Source organism: Chelonoidis abingdonii, chromosome 1, assembly GCF_003597395.2.
Source record: "Chelonoidis abingdonii isolate Lonesome George chromosome 1, CheloAbing_2.0, whole genome shotgun sequence".
In the NCBI taxonomy this organism is placed as follows: Eukaryota; Metazoa; Chordata; order Testudines; family Testudinidae; genus Chelonoidis; species Chelonoidis abingdonii.
Genome location: NC_133769.1, coordinates 172,916,037 through 172,931,409, shown reverse-complemented (window position 1 = coordinate 172,931,409; position 15,373 = coordinate 172,916,037). Strand labels below are relative to the sequence as shown.

Below are 15,373 nucleotides of genomic sequence, written 5' to 3'. Positions count from 1 at the left end.
TCATGGTCTGTTGCTTTGGGGGAAAGACTACCTGTTACTTCTGTGAGGGTGGGAGTGAACTTTATCTTCCCCAAGCTAAGGATCAGGAAAACCATATCACCTAGGTGTAGAACATGGCTCTGAAAGCACCTATATCACATTAGTGCATTAAAATCAGTCACATTAAAAATGAACACTGACACTAAGTAAGGAAATATGAAGTCCTCACCACATTGTACATACCAATGTGGTACTAGTGGCAATAGTTGCGTTACAAATTGGAGAGTCAGGTGATTCACTCATTTATCCTGCATCACAGACCAGGCTCTCTCATCTAAATTGATCTAGCCCAAGTTTTGAGTCATTGTAGATTTGGTTACACAAGTTTTGCACAGCTCTACCTTTATGGCCATCTTTCAGCCCAAAGTCACTGGTCAAGGTCTAGAACTGATAAAACAACAATTCAAACAAATGTTAAATCGTATCACAAAAATAATTTAATATATCAGATACAGTTTAGTCATTTTCTGAAAATAGATTACATTTTTTTTTTTAAAAAAGAGAGATTATTTCCCATATACTTGTCTCCTACTGTAATGCCATAAAGTTTCCTAAGATAAATCTTCCTGTAAAAATATATTAAAATTCACATTTTGGTATAAACCTTTGAACTTCAAAACTAAGAATAATTCACTGCAGGAAGTTGCACTTCCATAGTATAATGCTGAAATTCTCTCTTCAGCCCACGAGTCACAAAATTAATAGTTCAGTTTCGCCTTAATTTTTCTGCCATGTGCAAATGCAGTATTACAGTCGTTACATGATCACATGTTGACTTTCTAATGTGACATGGGGCAGCTCCAGGCACCAGCACACCAAGTGCGTGCTTGGGGCCGCAAGCCGCGGGGGGACACCCTGCCGGTCGCCGCAAGGGCGGCAGGCAGGTTGCCTTCGGCGGCATGCCTGCGGAGGGTCCGCTGGTCCCACAGCTTCAGCGGACCTCCAGCAGGCATGCCACCGAATCAGCGGGACTGGGGCCTCCCGCAGGCAAACCGCAGAAGGCAGCCTGCCTGCTGTGCCTGAGGCAGCAAAATACCTAGAGCCGGCTCTGGAAGTGACATGCTTAACCAGTGACATGCTTAGAAACAAAGTGACATGCCTGATGTTACCACTGACCAGTTTAGTCAGGTGTTTTGCCTACAACTGTGACCAGTATTTGATCATTCAAAAGGCCAAAAAAACCCATCTCTGGTCATATATCCTATCTGTATATGTAGTGTTGGTGAGTATTTCTTGAGCCCTGTAGACAATCAGGATATGGACTCAAAGAAGGGCTTTTAAAAAAACATAATTGTGTCAAATATTTGCCATTTGACACACACATTATGGACTAATTCTATTAAGTTAGCAAGTAAACAGCTATATTGACCCATGAGCAATTCCTAGTACACTGCATACTGGAACATGTCACTGAGGAGCACATTTATCCTACATACCTCTGCGGTACAGCAGTTCTAAATTCACTTTACTCATCCCACTGAATGGAATGGAAATACTTGTGACAAAGTGTTTGCAGGGCCAGGCCATGAGGCAATAGTAGAGCATCATAAATGTACATGACACTTCACTGTACCAATAAAGATGAAGTCACTGCTCCATAAGAGCTTACAATCAATCTAAATTAAGGCAAGAAACAGGAGCAGACCTCTCCACAGGGAGGAAGAGAAAAGGGAAGGATGAGAAAGAGCAACATGACAGAGGTCTCTGGAAGAGACTAAAGCAAGAGTTTGAAAGTCATTTAAAAAAAAAAATCAGGAAAACAGTGAAGTATTTAAGCAGGTACAGTTTGCAAGAAATGGGTTTAAAGCAGGATTTCAGGTTGAGGGATGAAGTATGGTGGACGCAATCAGCATGAACTAAGCTGGGAGGTGAGTGTGGGAAACAAAGTTCAAAGGGCAACTGCATGGACAACTTGGCATGCGCAAAGAGGAAAATGTGACTGGCAGTAGAGTGGGAAGAGTAGAGTGTTAGAAAGGAGTTAGATTATGGAGGGGTTTGAAGGGAAGAACAAGTTCTGGATTCTATTAAAAAGGCAATGTAAAATCAGTGAAGGTGCTGCAAAAATGGATTAAGGTGCTCAGCATCAGGCAAGTTACATGATTTTTGGCAACAAAGCTTCAAGTGGATTAGAGAAGGGTGGAGTGAGTGTCAGGACAGCAGTGAAGGAGATGGCTGTATTCAAAGTGTAATTAGCTGTGATAAATATATTGCATTCGCTACATACACTATTGCATTGTGTTAAGTGTTCACAATACAGCCATATTCTTCAGAAATGTTTCAAAATAATGAAATTAATTCTCATTCCTCAGGATGTTAATAGATACAGGAAGCACATGTCCTTAAGTGGCTGTGATGAACTAGGAGTCTTTCCGCTGTTACTCTGAAACAGAAACAGTACATTGAAAAAATTAAAATTAAATATTAAAACAATCTCAATATGTATGTTTCTTAACTACTTTGTATTTTTTTTCCATTCACTCCATTATTACTTAAAAAATAAAGTACGTAGCGAGAGATCTAAAATGACAGCACATGAGTTGTTGGCTTTCTATCCCATGCTTAGACAGCTGGATTATTTTTCTTACAACTAATATGTGAGCTTTTTTTACACACCATATGTGGCATGATTAGGCTGGGATTTTTGAAAACATGCAAGGTTACCTAACTGTCATTGTCTTTCAATGAGATTTGGCCATTGAACTGCCTCCTTTAAGACCCCCAGACCAAAGAAACTAAAAATGGCTGAAATGAGGCTGTACAGACTGATTGGGAAAATATAAGAAGAGGGTCTAGAGCTCTGAATAAACTACATCCTAACTGACGAAAACATTTTCAGAGTCTGGTTTGAATTTCCTTCCTGAAAAAGTACTTCTACAGTCTTTTTACAACATAGTACTTTTTACAGTGCTTACATTCAGCAGTAAGGAAGAAAAATCACCCGATCCTGAGCCTTCAGTCAAACTTTAAGGCAATAGGATTTTTAGCTGGAACATATACACTGACATTTTAAAAACGGGATAGTATCTCATGCATTCCAATAAGTCACAATATAATGAGAGGGGAAAGAGGGAGGAAAGTCAGTACTCAAGGTCTTTTATAAAAACCTGATCATAACAGACAATTTCCCCTAGCTCTATCCAGCACCTTTGTACATATGAAGCAATACTATTCCTGCACATTACTTGGTTATGGGGTTAGGGGACTTGATTTATTTCTTTGTAATGAGCTACTCCCCCCTTGACTCTGAAGTGAAAAGCACTGAATGTTACCTAGCAGTTATTCTTGACTTTTCCATTAAGGATTTAACACTTTTTTTTACAAGCATCCAAAAGAAGGACCTATATTAGGACATTTAATGAAGTCTTCATTACTGAGATCTTTTGTAACCAGTTTTCAAAGCTTATTGTTCTTTGCCTGGGACTGTGGCTGGAACTGAAGCAGTATGAAAAGCTGGAGAGATAGGAAAGGCTGGTGGAGCTCAGTGATCTTTTCACAACTTTCTCTCATCTACTCCATCCAGTACTAAATAAATCTCTCTCTGAATGCACGCATGCATTAAAGTAAGAGTAGGACAATGTTACAAACATGGTTTGTTGATATTTTAGAACATTACTCATACCTCTACGTGCACTGACAAGTCTCATTATCTTTCCATAAATACTTCCTTCATTTTAAAGAACTGTGAGTACTTATTCTCTTTCTAGAGATAAATTCTGTTATATATGGCACTTACAAGTTAGTGTGAGAGAAGCTGGATCAAGCCTTATCTTGGTACATTCAGGTGCTTCCTGATCATAAGTATCTTCCTGATCATAAATATTTTGTCGCAAGACATTCATCACAAACTCTTCACTCATCGTGTACTTCATAAACTCATCAGCCACTGGTGGCAAGGAGAATACCAGCTGGTAGAATGCAGTGGCATTTTCATAACTGAAAAAGAAACAGACCTCAGCAGGCATAAGCACTGAATGCTTCTAGAATTGCCTTTACTTTTAACATTAGCATTTATCTAAAAAAACAAACAAACAAAAAACAAACAACCCATGACCTAAGGAGAAAATGTTAAAAACAATGGCATACTTAAACTAACATGTGCCTTTGCCCCTCAAGAGCAACTACTATTGATGCTAATGGGATTTGTACATGTAATACAGATATAGCACGGGGAAGACTTTCAAAGGGTACAAAAAGGCAGATGTCAAAAATCTCCCCCATATGGCCATTATTGTGAGCAGAGTCCTTGTGAATCCAAATATGGTGATACCAGGAGATCTGCAGCAACAGGACACCTTTATTTTATATAAGAGCTCACAGAAGTGACTGCTTTCCTGATAACATTATCCATTCTGCTCTCTAACAATATCTGACAACAGGCCAATGTTTCTAATCTAAATTCTGGAGTAGATTATGTAAACTACTGTATTGAAGTCCAATTCTGGAGTGAATTGTGAATTCATTGAACTGGAATAGCTACATTATATTCTATATATACGGGGTTTTTTTTGTTTGTTTGCTTGCTGGTATATGGACTTTTTTTCCCCAAAGGATCACAAGGTAGAGCACGTAGAGCAAATTGCCTCAACACATGCCTATCTCTGCAGTATCCTTTCCCAGTGTGACCCTAAGAAAGCATCACACCAAGATCAATAATTACCACTCTCTAGGTGAATCTGAGGGTGTCATAAACAGATGAGAAAAGTTAATAGCACAGAAGTACTTTATATCTCTTTGACTGTAAAGGGTTAACAAGTTCAGTAGCCTGGCTGTCACCTGACCAGAGGACCAATCAGGAGACAGGATACTTTCAAATCTTGAGGGAGGGAAGTTTCTGTCTGTGATGCTGATTAGTTTTGGTTGTTGTTCACTCTGGGGCTCAGAGGGACCAGACGTGCAACCAGGTTTCCCTCCAATCTCCTTGATACAGGTCTTATAGATTCCAGATAGTAAGTAGCTAAATAGACAAAGCGAGTAGGCTTATGTTTGTTTTTCTTTATATTGCAAATGTGCATTGTCTGGAAGGAATTTAATTGTGTAGTTTTGGCTGAAAGGGGTTCAAATCTGTATTTTCCATGAAAGATTTGTAATTTGTACTGAATACTAGGCTGGGAGGGTATTCCCAGTCCTATACTAAAAAACCTGTAACCTATTCCGTCTTAAAGTTACAAAAATATTTATTTCTGTTTTTTCTTCTATTAATTAAAGTTTATCCTGTTTAAGAACCTGATTGTTTTTTATTCTGGTGAGACCCAGGGACGGATTCTGGTCTGGATTCACAGGGAATTGGTGGGGAGAAGGACGGAAGGGGGAGAGAGGCTATATTCTCTATCTGTGTCAGGTTACTGTCTCTCCAGGAAGAGTCGTGGGAGGGGGAGAGAGAAGGAAGGGGAAGGTGACTTTTCCTCTCTGTTTAGATTCAAGGAGGTTTGAATCACAGTGATCTCACAGCGGTAACCCAGGGAGTGGAATACTGCGGAGAGGCAACGGTGGGGGAAAGGGTTTACTTTCCTTGGGTTAAGATCCAGAGGGTCTGGGTCTTGGGGGTCCCTGGGCAAGGTTTTGGGGGGACCAGAGTGTACCAGGCACTGGAATTCCTGGTTGGTGGCAGTGCTACACGTTCTAAGCTGGTAATCAAGCTTAGAAGAATTCATGCTGGTACCCCATCTTTTGGACGCTAAGGTTCAGAGTGGGGAATTGTACCATGACAGAGGAGCTTTGTTTCTGTCCCCTGGTTTTCGGCTGTGTGCTGCCCTTTGTGCTGTTCATCATAGTCTTTGCAAATCTATGTTTTTCTAGTTTCTCCCTATTTTTGAGCCTTTTATTTCATCTTATGTCCTCTCTGAGCATCCCCTGTACCACATCTCCTTTACTTCTCCCCCTATACCTCCTCTCAGTAAGTGACTTCATATGTTTCCACAATTTCCACTACCGCCGATATCTGGACAATTCTAGAATCTACCTCTCAATCCTCTCTCTAACTAACTCTTCTGTGTTAAAATACTGCCATCAAACTCAGTCTAAGCCCTTAATCTTCCTCCAGCACCATACTGACACTGACAGATCCGTTGTCTTCCCCCATCTCCCATGACTGCAGCTTTCTCCTACCATTTCCAGAAAGCTCTGTTACTTCTTACTCTGTACCACCACCAAAATCTGTCCCATCCCTTCCTTTCAGTCTTCTGTTGCCATCCCTTACCTTCATTACTATAACCTGAACCTCCAGCGATCCCTCCTTTCATTTCAACCTCTCCAATCTATCCAAAATACTGCTACTTTACTCATCATCTGCTCCTGCTACTCTGAGCAAGCCATGTAGAAAATGGAAATCAAGTGTGATTTTCTTGTTGCTTTTGGGCATCTATGTTGTCTTTAAGTTCTCTAAAGAACATACCTCTCATTTACGAAAACACTTTCCATGCTTTTGGGCTCTGCGACCTGATTTTTAAAAAGGTATTTAGGCAATGTTTCAGTCATTGCAATGCGTAACTGATTTAAGAGCCTAAATCTCATTTTCAAAAGGGATTTTAGGTGCCAAAATCCCATTGCCTAAAATCTTAAGTGCCAAAATTGCTTCAGCAAATGAGATTTAGACTCCTAAATCAGTTAGGTGTTGCAACACCGAGCACAGCAATATCTAAATATCTTTGAAATATATATTTAAGCAAGGTTGCTCTGAAGCAATTCCAGTTTTCTCACTTCAACAAGCGTGATAAAACCAGCAGTTGAGACCATCAAGGACTGAGAATAAGGACAATATTTAAAGATTTCCTATAACTTAGGAACTTGTTCTGTTGGTAGGCAACTTATCCTTTACAAATGTAATTGGTTAATATTGGTGGAAACATAACTTCACTGATTGTACTGGTATTTCTCCTGAGAAAGGTTATTTCAGAGTTTTGGAATGTTTTGTATGTCTATGTGACAGATTCAATTCTGCTAAACAAACACTTAAAGAAAATTCTTACATTAATTTCCTACCTGAAGGAATCCACTTGAGCAGTAATAAAATAGCGCCCCAGGGCTGGAGACGAACTGTAGACATCTATGAGCTTGAAAAGAGAATCAAATATTTCTTTCATGGCATACCTTCCAACACAAGTAGAAGAAAAAAGGGTAATTTAAGTTTTCAGAATGGGGGAGTGTACAGAACCTTCAGGTCAAGTCCTGGCAGATATCTGTACAAGGAATTCATTTTATTTTAAAATATAATGGTAAAAATCAGTTTCCGCTCTCATTGGGATTTCAATTTCAGTTTATTTTCTCTGTGCCAATTAAGGTTTGTTTTTGTAAAAATACAGTAACCAGCTAAACTAAGGAGACTCAAAATTCATGGTTCAGGATGTAAACCAGCTAGTTTACAGTTTAAAAAAAAAAAAAAGTTTCATCTCGGTGAAACTTAATTTTACATTATTTTGATGCAAACCTGTACACCATTGGAGGCTGGCTGTAAAGCTTTTCTAACCTTTCAATAAGCCTGGTAAGAGTTTCTGACTTGTAACAAAATTCAAAACTAGTTGAATTGGGTGATGAGATTGAGAGTGTTTTGCATGACTAACAAGGAAATAGTTACTGGACAGCATTCAACCAGCTGTTATTCAACCATGACACCAAGCACCGGGTCATCTTGGCAGTGTGGTGGCAGATAACTAGAGCTGTATGTCATCTTCATATGTCAGGCCCTCAAAATTCAGGTTTTCTTACAAGTACATGTACTGGCTGCATGTAAATGTTGAATAGAACTAGAAATAGAATTTATTCTTTGAGACTCCACATAATGAGGGGTCTAGAGGCAGAAATCCAGGTTCCCATCACTACTTTTTGGGTGTTTCCTTCCAGGAACCATTTTAGATCCTTCTCCAAGCCCCCTACTACTTCTGTTAGGCGGGAGAGCAACATCTTGTGGTAAAAAATTCCTTCCCTGAATGCAACATTGGTCATTTCAGTCAGGAGTGGCACTACTTGCTTATGACTCCTTTTCACTAGTCAGGAAGGTCATGGGCAGATTCCCGGGTCTTGTGTCAAGACTTCTTTAGGGTGAGTGTCTACTATTTCTTCAGGAATGAAGGTAATATGTTCCAGGAATGCAGGTGGGCTGTTTGTTGGCCAGCATAAAGGGAGCAGAGGAATGTTTTAGAAGCCTTCCTGAATATGCACAGTCTCTTCAGTGGTTGCTGTTATGTTCTTACAGGCTGCAACAGAACCCGGATGAAACATTTAACCATGCTGCATAGCTCTTTCAGGCATGATTTGGCCCAAAAGAGCCATGGGGGCTTCTCGGCTCTCTGTGAGCTCAGATCAAGTGTACTTTTGGCCTGTAAAACAACCTCAGTATAAGCTTGGAGGAATTCTTTTTTATGTTTCAAGTTGTTTACTGCAGCATTTGTTTTCCATCATTAGTGTTTGCATGCCAGCCTTTTTTCAAATTGATCAGAGTGTCAGGAAACCAAGATGATCCAGGTGGACAACGGATTGCTTGGGGCGAGCATGTCAGTGGTTGAGGCTATCATACAATGACCATGATTAAGCATGTGCTAGACTCCTTATCCTATAAGCAGAGTCATAGCGCTGTTGTCTTTTAACGGGCTTTGGAATTTGATGGACTCAGAGCTTTCATTTGTCTTTCTTGTTATCTGAGAGCTGAGAGGCCTCTGACTACTACCTTAATGGGGTGATGGATTGTGATGTCTTTGATATTGATATCCAACCTGAAGACCAGGGCCAGGGTGTGACTGGCTATATGGGTTGAATTAGAAATTACCAGTGAGAGCCCTAGGCAGGAAAATCATTATTGCCTAGGAAACCTCTAGGAAAAGTGGTGGAGAGTGAAAGGTTGTGCATATCTTACTGAGATACCATTGACAATAAATAGAGCCTCAGTGAGCAAGATAGGCAAGTAAACCTGTGTGAGGATGATCATTGTGTTGCCTTGACATGTAAGGCTATACATATCTACCCATGCTGCTATCTATAATTTAATTATTGATTAGAAATAATAAGTAGTTAAAATTGTATAAACATTTTCCTTCTACATAAATCACATCCCCTTCTGCAATAAGTCTGAGTAGCATTCTTACTCCTATTTTTATACATCAGTTTTGTGTGCTTGCCAGGTAGTTTTGAGTAGTAGATAAGTGGGAACAAACAACAATAAACTCAACTTGTGAGGCCTTAGACACTTATAAGAGAATTTAACAAGGATGTTTTAGTGTAAGTGTGATCCACACTCTACAACATAGCTCTAATATAGGCAACAATCCCGCAAAAGCACTTCAATGCATGTGTAACTTTTAAGTCAATGAGACTACTCGTGTTTAAAGTTATGCTAGTGCTTTGTTGGATCAGAGCCTTACTTCACCTAGAAAGAGTCAGATTCCAAATCCAGAGGAGACCACTATGACCATCTAATCTGACCTCCTGCACAACACAGGCCATAGGACTTCCTCAAATAATTCCTAGAGCACATCTTTTAGAAAAGCATCCAATCTTGATTTTAAAATTTCACAGTGATAGAGAACCCATCATGAGCCTTGGTAAATGGTTCCAATGACTAATTACTGTCTGTAGCGGGGTGGTCACACCACTCCTGCCGAGAGGGTTAAAAACAGCCCTAGAAAGGGCTGTGGCTGGGGAAAGGCTGATTGAGGAAGCATCCTCAGCTGGGGCTATGCCCCAATCAGGCAGCAGCTGGCCCTATAAAAGGGCTGCTAGCCAGAGCTCAAGAGTCTCTCTGTCTAGATGCGGAGAGGGATGGGAGATGAGCAAAGGTACCTGTAGCAGAGTGGTTACCCTGCTCCTGCCCTGAGGGACTTAAAACAGCCCTGAGGGAAGGTTGTGGCTGGGAGCTGCTAAGCTGGGCTGATGGGGAAGTGGCTGCAGCTGGGCCATGCCCCAATCAGGCCACAGCTGGCCAATGTAAAGAGGCTGTGAGCCAGAAGCCCACACAGTCTCCTTCTGCCTGTAGAGGGAACAGGGCCTGGCTGCAAGGAGCTAGAGACAGGGTACCTGGAGTGGAGAAGGGCTGGGAAAAGGCAGAGGAGCTGGGGAGCTCCAGCCTGGAAAGCCCCAGGCTGAGACCTAGCATTGGGTTAACAGGTACTGGGGGTTGCAGAGGGCAGCCCAGAGGTAGACCAAAACAGCAGGTCCAAACCCACCCTTGCCAGTGATGAGTAGGCTGATACTGCAGTCTGCCCCAGGGAGCGGGGGCTAGACAATGACTGGCAGTAGCCTGATACTGAGGTGAGGTGAGGATAGTGGCTGGGGATTTCCTGGGGAGAGGAGACCCTGAGAAAAAGGGGTTACTGCCAGGGGGCAGCACCCCAGCTAACAGGGCACCAGGTGCTGGGAGGGATACAGGGGCCAGAGGACAGGTATATCACTGGCTTGCAGAGAGTGCTCTGGGAAATCAAGCTGATTCCCAGAAGTCACCAGCAGGAGGTGCCGCAGGGGTGAGTCCGCACATCTACAGTACCTAAAGTGGAGCAGGGCTAGGGAAAGGCCAGAGGAGCTGGGGATCTCTGGCCTGGAAAACTCCCAGGCTGCAGGCCTTGTTAAAGGCCAAGAAAGGTACTGGGGTTGCAGAGGGGCAGCCCAAGGGTAGGCAAAGGCACCAGGTCCAAAACCTCCTTGCAATGATGAGTGGCAATTATATTACAGTCTGCCCCAGTGAGTGGGGGCTAGACGGTGACTGGCAGTAGGCAAGACTGAGGCGAGGTGGGGATAGGGGGGTTGGGAGTTCCCCGGGAGACCCAGCGAGATCTGGAAGGGACACTGGGGCCAGCAGCAAGCAAGACACTGGCCTGCAGAGGGTGCTCCAGAGGTTGGAGAGCTAATTCCCTGGCCAACCATCAGGAGGTGCCTAGCAGTGAGTCGTCGCACCGTTACAATGTCCCTGTTAAACATATAGGCCTTATTTCCACGCTGAATTTCTCTAGCTTCACCTTCCAGACACTGGATCATGTTATACTTTTCTCTGCTAGCTTGAAAAGCCCATGATTAAATATTTGTCACCCATTATGATCTAGAAGTATTGACAACAAGTCACCTCTGAAGTTTCTCTTTCTTAGGCTAAATAGATTGAGCTCCTTCAGTCTATCACTGGCCTTGCTGATTTAAAAGTGTCTGATTTTAGTAGCTGCTGTTTACCATTTTCCAAGATACTAGTGGAATGGAAAGAATATCATCATATGGTAAGTACATTCGTTTTCCCTCCAAATAAACGTCTATCTTTTCTGCATTATTATTGATAATTCTACCATTTCCATCTAGTAAGGGATCAATACCAGTGTTTGGATTCTTTTGTTCCTAATATTCTTTTTAAAAACCCTCTTTCTTGTGCTTAAGTATGCGAGCCATAGATATCATCTTGTGTCCCTTTGCTTCCCTTATGATTTTTCTATAATTCACAGTTTGATTCATTAATATAAACTTCCTCTTTATTCCATGTTATACATTTTTTAAAGCTGCTTTCAATTCCCTGCTAAACCAAGTCAGTTTTGTATGGCTTCTTCCTCAATCACAGGATTGTGGCTTTTTGAGCACGTAGTAAAGTGTTCTTAAACAATTCCCAACTATCACTCACACTTTTCTGAATCAATTCTTCCTCTCAGAGATAAAACTGAGAACCCTTTGACCCAAGTAAATGGCATGGCTGAAAGTGTAATGGCAGCATACTCAAAGGAACTCCAAATAGGTGTTGTGGTCAGAATCAGCTGTGGTGAAAGCTTTGTCATAATTACCCTCTTAGTAAGATCTTCTGAATAATTTGATTGAGCAACACACTTTACTTGTAGTCTTCCAGAAAAATTGCGATAGTTTCCACTTGATACTGATTCAGGATCCCAATATTCATCTTCATCGATGTAAACCTCTGTAATACCAAAAAATGAAAGTGTGTGTTCCCAAGTGGTTGTTACAGATAGAAAAAGTTCAGTATCTTCCAACAATGAGCAGTTCTCAACAGAACTTGCTAGGGGGGCCATCAGACTGACACTGTCAGAGTGGAGATGTATTTGTTAATGCTTAGATAAAATACTTCCTGCCATATGTAACCCAGACCTATTTCCAGGGACATTTTGACTAGCTGAACTCAAAGAAACTTGTGCCTCAAAGCAGCCCCTATGACTGTGTTTTGTCAGGTGTTTCTTAAATGTAAATTTAGCCACAGTGAAAACTGGAGGGTTACAGGCTGACAGGCACAACACGTAAGTTAGCCAAAGAAATTCTAGCAGTTGTGGGTGCATGCACCACTCTGACTATTTTTAGGAAGTCTGACCCCCGGGCAAAGCTAATGAATTGCACCAATACAAAATATCAGGATAACACCGATCTGACTGCATTCATTGTATTGACACAACTATGATTTTCCTCGTCTCTTTGACTTTGTCCTAGTATTTTCTCATGTAACCATGCTCTGCAATTGCAATAGGGAAGATATTGGATCAGGCTGAGGAGCTGGCCATCAGAGGATTTTAGCTTAAGAAAAGGCCCAGAGTGTAATAGTGTGAGAACTTTTTCCTAGACTTAGTTATATTAACAACCTTAGCATACCCCTATTCAAATCAATGGGCATGTTGTCATTGGATTCAAGCAGCAATTATCTTGAAGGCAAGCTACCAAGCAGATATAGTTTAACAGAAATAAGAGTAATAGATTTAAACGTACAAGCGTCAGCCCGTTAAGATCTCTAGATGCCTTAACTGAACGTCAGTACTAGTTAAAACAAACCTGACAAGAAAATTCCTAAAATCCACCAAATACCCGACTGCTCAACCCAGCACATATTATAAACCACCTCCATGACAAAACTCAACAGCCAAACTCCAAACAGGCTGCAGCATGCATCTAAAAGAAAACCACAGAGTTCATTTAGTTTGAGAGAGAGAGAGAGAGAGAATCAAAAGTAAGTACGTACCTGAATAAAGAATTAAGCTGATAATAATCACTAGAAGGAGCCCTAGGAAAACTAAAGATATAACCATCCATAGTTTACATTTCCAAAAAATTGTGTCTCCACAAGACTTCCAGTAGTAGGCTCTCCCCTAGTCATACAAAGAATAAAAAGTTGTCTGTTAAACTAGGATGGAAAAGGGGGGGAAGAAGAGCTTTTGGTTATCTTTAGGATAAATCTAAAAAAAAAAAATCTATATAGAGATAGATAAAATATTGCATTTTTACTGTGCTTTTAATTCCAGGTATCAAAATATTTTCAGAAGTATTAGGATCACATATCGCTTTAAGTAAACCAACTTTAGTTATAATTAATAACAGTAGGTAAATTGACTTGCCTAATGTCACAAGGTGGTAGAATTAGTAGTAAAACCTTCTCTGCTTTTGAATCAATTTGCTCTGATAAATGAAGACTGTAAAAATGATGAAATTTTAACTCAGTGATGAAACCAAGTGGTTGTGTATAATTTGGTTGACTATCAAATGAGTTTCTCCTTGGAGATGAGTGTCTATATTATTTGCAATGGCTTGATTCCAGGAACAATTGCACCTCTTCAGTTTAAGGTATAATTTTAAACTGATTCTTTTAAAATGGTGCCAAAAAATGTGTGAAAACACTTATTGAGGTTTCAATCAGACGTACTTTCACTAAACTGAAATCGATTAGGAATAGGTTTAAGATTAACCAAAATAAACCACGTCTTAAACCAAAGTCTCTACACACAAGGGATTTTCAATACTTTAACTAACCCATTTTAAATAACCTGGTGCAAATTCAGTATCTAGACAAGAGCAAAGTTTCTTGAACCAGTGCAAAAAAGCTTAAGTATCTAGAGTCTCATGAGTGGTTCTCAGAAGCCAACATGGAGCTTAGATCTTGCAGGTCTTGTAACCTGCATAATGGAGCTTACAATGTCTGCAGGATGGGTCTCTGTTCTTAGTGAGGAGAACTAGAAAGATATACTATTTATAAATATTATGTGTGATTCCATTTCCCTGTTCAGTTACATATTGGTGCCTGACTGAATGCACAGAGCTCAGGCAAAGGAGGCTGTCAAGGGGCCGTTACAGAACTCATTAAGAAAGGTAAAACAATGACACATGTAAGAGTGCAGCAGAATATGGACCCTGGACTTCTGAAAAGCAGAGTCCCTCAGGGAACTGATGGCAGGATCCCCTAGGAGGCTAAAATGAGGGGGAAGGAATCCAGGAGAGCTGGCTGTATTTTAAAGAAGCCTTACTGATAGCGCAGGAATAAGCCATCCCGATGTGCAGAAAAAATAGCAAATATGGCAGGCGACAGCTTGGCTTGACAGAAAAATCTTCGGTGAAGCTTAAAAGAAGCGGAAACTTGGACGGATGACTAGGGAGGAATACAAAAACATTGCTCAAGCATGCAGGAGTGTAATCAGGAAGGCCAAAGCACAACTGTAGTTGCAGCTAGCAAGAGACGTGAAGGGTAACAAGAAGGGTTTCTACAGGTATGTTAGCAACAAGAAGGTGATCGGGGAAAGTGTGGGACCCTTACTGAATGGGGGAGGAAACCTAGTGACAGATGATGTGGAAAAAGCTGAAGTACTTAATGCTTTTTTTGCCTTTGTCTTCACAGACAAGGTCAGCTCCCAGACTACTGCACTGGGCAGCACAGTATGGGGAGGAGGTAAACAGCCTTCAATGGTGAAAGAATAGGCTAAGGATTATTTAGAAAAGCTGGAAATGCCCAAGTCCATGGACCCAGAATCTAATGCATCTGAGGGAGCTGGCTGATGTGATTGCAGAGACATTGGCCATTATCTCTGAAAACTCGTGGTGATTGGGGGAGGTCCTGGATGACTGAAAAAAGGCAAATATAGTGCCCATCTTTAAAAGATGGAAGAAGGAGAATCCGGGGAACTACAGACTGGCCAGCCTCACCTCAGTCCCTGGAAAAATCATGGAGCAGGTCCTCAAGAAAACCATTTTGAAGCACTTGGAGGAGAGGAAGGCGATTAGAAACAGTCAACATGGATTCTCCAAGAGCAAGTCATGCCTGACCAACCTGATTGCCTTCTATGATGAGATAACTGTCTCTGGGGGTGAGGGTAAAGCAGTGGACATGATATATCTTGACTTTAGCAAAGCTTTTGATACGGTCTCCCACAGTATTCTTGCCAGCAAGTTAAAAAAGTATGGATTGGATGAATGGACTATAAGGTGGACAGAAAGCTGGTTAAATCGTCAGGCTCAACGGGTAATGATCAATGGCTCAATGTCTAGTTGGCAGCTGGTATCAACCAGAGTGCCTCAAGGATCAGTCCTGAGGCCAGTTTTGTTCAACATCTTCATTAATGATCTGGATGATGGGATGGATTGCACCCTCAGCAAGTTTGCGGATGAAACTAAGCTGGGG

The 15,373-nt window shown here is 41.3% G+C and overlaps 1 protein-coding gene across 1 annotated transcript in view; it reads right to left on the bottom strand.

Annotated features, from left to right (window-relative positions):
- Window positions 1-456: 456 nt before the first annotated feature.
- Window positions 457-15,373, bottom strand: part of C1H3orf52 (chromosome 1 C3orf52 homolog) — a 22,000-nt gene continuing 7,083 nt past the window's right edge. Inside the window, exons 3-7 of the mRNA XM_075072689.1 lie at window positions 12,950-13,076; window positions 11,775-11,905; window positions 7,018-7,088; window positions 3,773-3,972; window positions 457-2,419 (exon numbers count right to left, since the gene is read on the bottom strand). Of these exons, the coding sequence (XP_074928790.1) occupies window positions 2,418-2,419; window positions 3,773-3,972; window positions 7,018-7,088; window positions 11,775-11,905; window positions 12,950-13,076 (531 nt within the window). The 3' untranslated portion in view covers window positions 457-2,417. The remainder of the gene's footprint in view (window positions 2,420-3,772; window positions 3,973-7,017; window positions 7,089-11,774; window positions 11,906-12,949; window positions 13,077-15,373) is intronic.